General features: G+C 36.8%; 1 protein-coding gene across 1 annotated transcript in view; it reads left to right on the forward strand.

The window, feature by feature from the left end:
* Fam19a1 (family with sequence similarity 19 member A1, C-C motif chemokine like) overlaps positions 1–5,030 on the forward strand; it is a 657,514-nt gene extending 652,484 nt beyond the window's left edge. Inside the window, exon 5 of the mRNA XM_004629485.1 lies at positions 3,928–5,030. Coding sequence (XP_004629542.1) covers positions 3,928–3,945 — 18 coding nt within the window. The 3' untranslated portion in view covers positions 3,946–5,030. The remainder of the gene's footprint in view (positions 1–3,927) is intronic.
* The last annotated feature ends 504 nt before the right edge of the window (positions 5,031–5,534 follow it).

Genomic DNA, 5,534 nt, shown 5'->3' on the forward strand with positions numbered 1-5,534 from the left:
TTTGTATTTTTAGTGAAGGATCTACAGGGTGTTCAGGGTCTCACTACTAGATCGAACTCCTAGTGATCCATCTGTTTATAGCCTCCCAAGAGCTGGGATTCGCACCACCATGCCCAGTCTCAATCACTGTTTCAGCGCGCCCCAGGGGCTGGGCCAGCACTGCAGGGGAGGATGGGGGAATGGGAATAGGTGCCCCTGCACCTGCCTGCATGCACTTTAATCCGCTAAACTATTTGGCTAGCCCTTGTTATTCTTTAAAGTAACTCCAAGCTAAAGATAATTGCCAGAAATCTTCCTAGGACTTCATTCTCTCTCCCTATATAAGAAGAGATTTTTCAAAACCTTTCTATTTGGTATATTATTTTCAAAAGAAAAAAATACAAAGAAAAAGTTCTCCAGAGTCTTTGAAGCGTAGATAAACAAGTTTTTTGAGGTATCTCCACACTGATTTCCACAGTGGTTGTACCAGTCTGCACTCCCACCAACAGAGGGACTTCCTTTCCCTCTTCCACCACAGCCCCTCCAGCATTTCTTATTGGTTGACTTCTTGATGATAGCCACTCTTTCTGCAGTGAGATGGAATCAGTGTTGTTTTAATTTGCATTTCTCAAATGACCAGTGGTCCTGAGTATTTTTTTCACATATTTATTTGCCATTTGTATTTCTTCATCTGAGAAGTATGTATTCACCTTGGATGCCCATTGTTGGATCGGATCTTTCAATTTTGGGGGCCTGACTTTTTAAATTCCTTCTATGTTCCAGATAGAAAGCCCTTGTTTGAGGGACAGTCCGCTAAAATTTTGTCTAATTTGTGGGTTTTACTTTTTTACTCTGTTGGTGATTTTTTAACATGCAAAACTAAACACAGGATAGCTTAAATAACTGTACTGCTTATTTCTACTGGTGTATTGACAGGATTAGTTTATGCTTTTGTTTTTCTCTTTTTAAATTCTTTTGGCCAATTTCACATGCTTGTATCTGGCATTCTGAACAACTCATTTGAAGACAACAATCTGCAATATAACAACCATTGTTATAAACAAGATTAATTCCTATCATCTTGTTTAGTGAAATTCTGTATCATTTCTGTTTTGTTAATGATCTTTAAAAAGTAAAAAAATAAGTTTCTCTCATTTTAAATGTAAAAAGTAGATAAATAATAGATGTTTCCATGTACAATCTAATTTAAAATATTATTGTATTTGTCTTATAAGTAGGATAGAATATTGAAATTCATTATTTTATCTAAACTGCCAGATACCCCATAATGTGAACTGACCTGGAAAATAGGCCTTTATCAAAGGAAAATGTTGGGTCTGGTTAACAATATAAACAAAAATAGAAATAAGATAAGAGAAGAACACAGACAAAGGAAAATTTGGAGAATAAACCTTAAGAACAGAGGCAAACTCCTGCATGCTACTCTGGAAAAAGGAATGGTCAATTTTACAAACATTTTCAAGACCCAATCTGAAGTAGGGTAAAGTGAGTAGCACACACCCTCCTGGTGAGAAGCTGTTTCTTTGGTTGAACGTTCTTGGCTGAATTTAAAACACTCTGTCTGGCTGATCATTCAATTATGTTTTTGATAGTAGCAAGGCTAGCTTAATAGTGACTACTCGTGTTTCCTGTGTTTTTCAATACTTATTTACTTCTTCAAATTAATACAGCAAATAGACAATGAGAAGTGGGGAAGATTTATCCTAGAAACACATCTGTACCTTGCATATGCAGAAATAATTGCTAAATTTGGAAAGGCTTCCCCAAGGCTTAGAGAAAATGTTATTTAGTAACAATTCAATAATTCCATTGAAAAATTGAACATCAGTTATGTAAGAAAAAAAAGAAGGGGATGAAATGAGGAAAACCGATGTCACTTAAAAAGAAACAGCCAACTAAGCACCTGTTTAGGCAAGTGCAAGGATCGGGGTTCGATCCCCAGCACCACATGCAGAGCCGGCCCCACCCTTGGGTGTGCTGAGCTGGTGACCCAGTCGGGGTGTGGGGGTGTATGCCTGTAATCCCAGTGCTGGGGAGGCTGAAATAGGAGGATCACTACAAGTTAGAGCTGCATAGTGAGACCTTGTACAAATACATAAATAAAGAAAAAGAAAAGAAAAATTATCAGATTAAAATACCAGGATATAATGAGGTCTGATACCTTGGAAGGTATCTAATAACTTTGGATTTGCTTCATTCATGAGACATGAACATTTCTCACACTGGGGAGAAAATCAACAATAAGCACACAATATAAGGTCAAATTTTATTTCCTAAAAGGGGAAGACAGCAGATATCAGGTTGACCAATTAATCAGAACACGTGTCTATTCAAATTGATGCTTTATTTAACTGTCCAACACAAATCCACCATGACTAGTTGTCCATAATTTCTTAGGTCCCTGCTCCCAGCTGATGGCTCTGACTACACAAATCTATTCTAATCATCCCACCACTTTTAATATTACTAAGAGGTGAAAGTAACATTACAAAGAGGCTTTGGTATGTCCCAGCTTCTTCACTCAAAATTCCGTAAGTTCTAAAATATCCTGGGAGCCTAAACTTTATAATACTAAAATCCTCAGAAAGAGATTTTAAATGATAGTATTGTTATTGAAAAAGAAATAATTTTAAAATAAGGAAGAGCAATTAAAAGAATGGAAAATATTGAGAGATTTAGAGAATTTCAGAATGGAAATAAGCTGATCTATACCATCAAAATGCCCCCTTGGATCCAACTCAATTCACTCATTTTTTGATCAATAAATATGTCCAAGTCTCTACTATCTAAATTCAGTGTAATGATGTCCTGAATGCATTATAGTGGACATGATGGAGCCTTGGTCTTTCATTGAGGAGAGGGCCTAGGGCTGGGCAGAAATGGATGGAACAGAGATTGTTTTTAAAGACAATTTCAATAAAATTTTACAAATTTCACTTTCTCCATGTGGTAAGAAAGAAGACTGAACAAAGTATTAAATTCCATCAAAGTGCATATAGACAAAGGAAGCTAAATGTATAGAGATGCTCATACATTCTGTTTTGGTCCCAACTAGCTATTGAATGTCATTTCTTAACATTTTTATTCCTGCTTAACCCCAAAAGTCTTAAACAGACTTCCATCTCTATACTAAAATACCCAATTTCAAAAACCAAAAAGAACTAAGCGATGATAAAGAAAGTACTTTATTTTCTAGAACTCAAGTGAAAGCGATACTTCCAGCAGAGTCATTATTTATGCTCTAGACCAAGTATTCTCTGTGCATACAACCTGCATGCCTGTGTTTTTGGATCCATTCTGCAGTCAAGTCAAGGACTCTGTAATGCTTGCGATCACACTAGTATGGAGTCACCAAGTAGAGCTGCTTCTAAAGCTTCATCTGGACTACACAGACGTTGTATAACTTGAGCGCTGTCTTTATAATTCCACTCCTCAAAGTCTTACAATAGTCCAAAGTAGCAAAGCTATAAAATAGCATATTCAGTTCAAATTCTCATCATATGAACACAAGTTGAATACAATATTCACAGGGTCCAATACAAAATGAAAATGCAAGGAACTTACTAAAATTACTAATAAATTCAAGACAGCAATAGAAGGGCATTAAACTAAGCACAGGCATTTTTCAAGACAAAGCTCTCTACAACTGGGTAGGAAACATGCCCAGGAAGCCAGTTCTGGATAGATATTGCTCCAGGAATCTTTCTCTTCAGTTGTGACAAAAATTAATGTGTTGGTGAAAATATAGGGTCTATCCACATAACTCAATCATCACTTGAGAATTATTGCTCTAATTTTTAAGACTTTTTACTTCAGATCACATGAAAAATGCAAATAATTTTAAGGAGTCCTCATATTCTGCAAAGTCACAGCTTTGGCATCATCTTGCACTTTTGTCCCTGAAATGTCTTTCTTTCTTGATTTCAGATTCATCCAAGAACCTAACAGAAGCATTTGTGATAGCAAAGGAAAAACAACCTGTGGAAAGTATATTTTGAAAATTTAACACCTTATGCATTGACAAGCCAAATGGATTACATGCTTGCACTTTGACTGGATACCAGATGACCGGTGCAATTACCCTGTGTAATGAAATGTCCCATAGCAAGAAGACTCAGAGTTGGTGACATCATGGAAAGTGGGTTCAGGAAAGAATTTTCTCAGTGAAGTGTTGTAGGATCATGAAGAATGATCAGCTATCTTCTAATTTGGATCTACAGTTCCTTTGTACCATTGAAATATATGTATATATATAATATTTTGAAATATTATATATTCTCTTCAAGAAATGACCAATACCACGATGTGAGAAGGCTGCTGTGGCCCTTTTAGTTCTGGGTGTTTTGTCAGTTTTGTTCTGTTCATTGTTTCTTTTTCTGTTTGTGGCGAAGACACGTGCCCTTATGTGAATCCAACATGGTGCGGACGCCAAAGGCCAGCTGCAGGCAGACTCCTGGAATCTGAGGCTTCAAGATGCTGTGTCAGCGCTTCCTTTAGTTTCTGCCCAAGGAAGCACATCATTCTGTTTTCTTGTTTTCTACCACGTGCAATATTAGCATGCAAGCCTGGCTTACATACCCATACTTTATATTCAATTGATATATAATAACCGTTCTAACCTCTTCCAGGAAAATATTTTTAGAACTACTAGCTTTTCCACAGATAAGAAAATGAGGATTCTGAAGGGAACTGCTCCACCATGCAATTAAGACTCTGGCAGAGTTATGGTAGGACGTAGATCCCTGTATTAATAAGTCCTGTAAATACAATGACTTAGGGCTTTGTATGGCTGTCCTAGACTGCAGAAATGTCCTCTGATTAAATCCAAAGGCTGGCATCATTAATGACATAGTGCTATAGCAACAAGTCTTAACATGGCACCTCTTTCTATGTTTGATTTGCTTTTTCCTAGAGTATTCCAATCTCGTCTAGTGAGATAGGAAGGCTATGAAATCAATTAGGTCTCAGAATGATTGATGTGACCAAATGTTGGACAGCCCTATTAAAGTGGTTAATAACTTCTTTCTAAACCTACTTGTCCTATTTATTTGCCATTTTTCTTTCTGATATGCTTTAACCAAATCCAGGGAGCATCTTATTCAGAGACTTGCATTTAACTACAACCAATTGTGGAGGGTCTTTGCTTTCATCATAGCTACTACTTCCAATCCTAATATCTGGAAAATTAGAAATTTATTACTATAACCTCAATGTCCTCAGCCAGGAAAATGGAATGTTCAATCCCATTTTGGGGCTTCCATGGGGATCACTGAGATGATCACACATGGAGCTCACCCCTCCAAAAGAGAAGAATTGATAATATATCACTTATTTTCGTTATTTAGCTGATGTTTATAAAAAGGAGAAGCCTTTTAAATGTTTTTTTCCAGAGGAAATTATAATGGTACTTTACACGCATATCACTTATCACATCACTTGCAAGTGTATCTGTTTTCTCTAAAACCTCTTCTCTGGTATGTGTATTGCTAGGGCCTCTTATTAGATCAGCAGCAGAATGAGGACCCAAAGTCTGG

Source organism: Octodon degus, unplaced genomic scaffold (genome assembly GCF_000260255.1).
Source record: "Octodon degus isolate 3935 unplaced genomic scaffold, OctDeg1.0 scaffold00030, whole genome shotgun sequence".
Taxonomy (NCBI): domain Eukaryota; kingdom Metazoa; phylum Chordata; class Mammalia; order Rodentia; family Octodontidae; genus Octodon; species Octodon degus.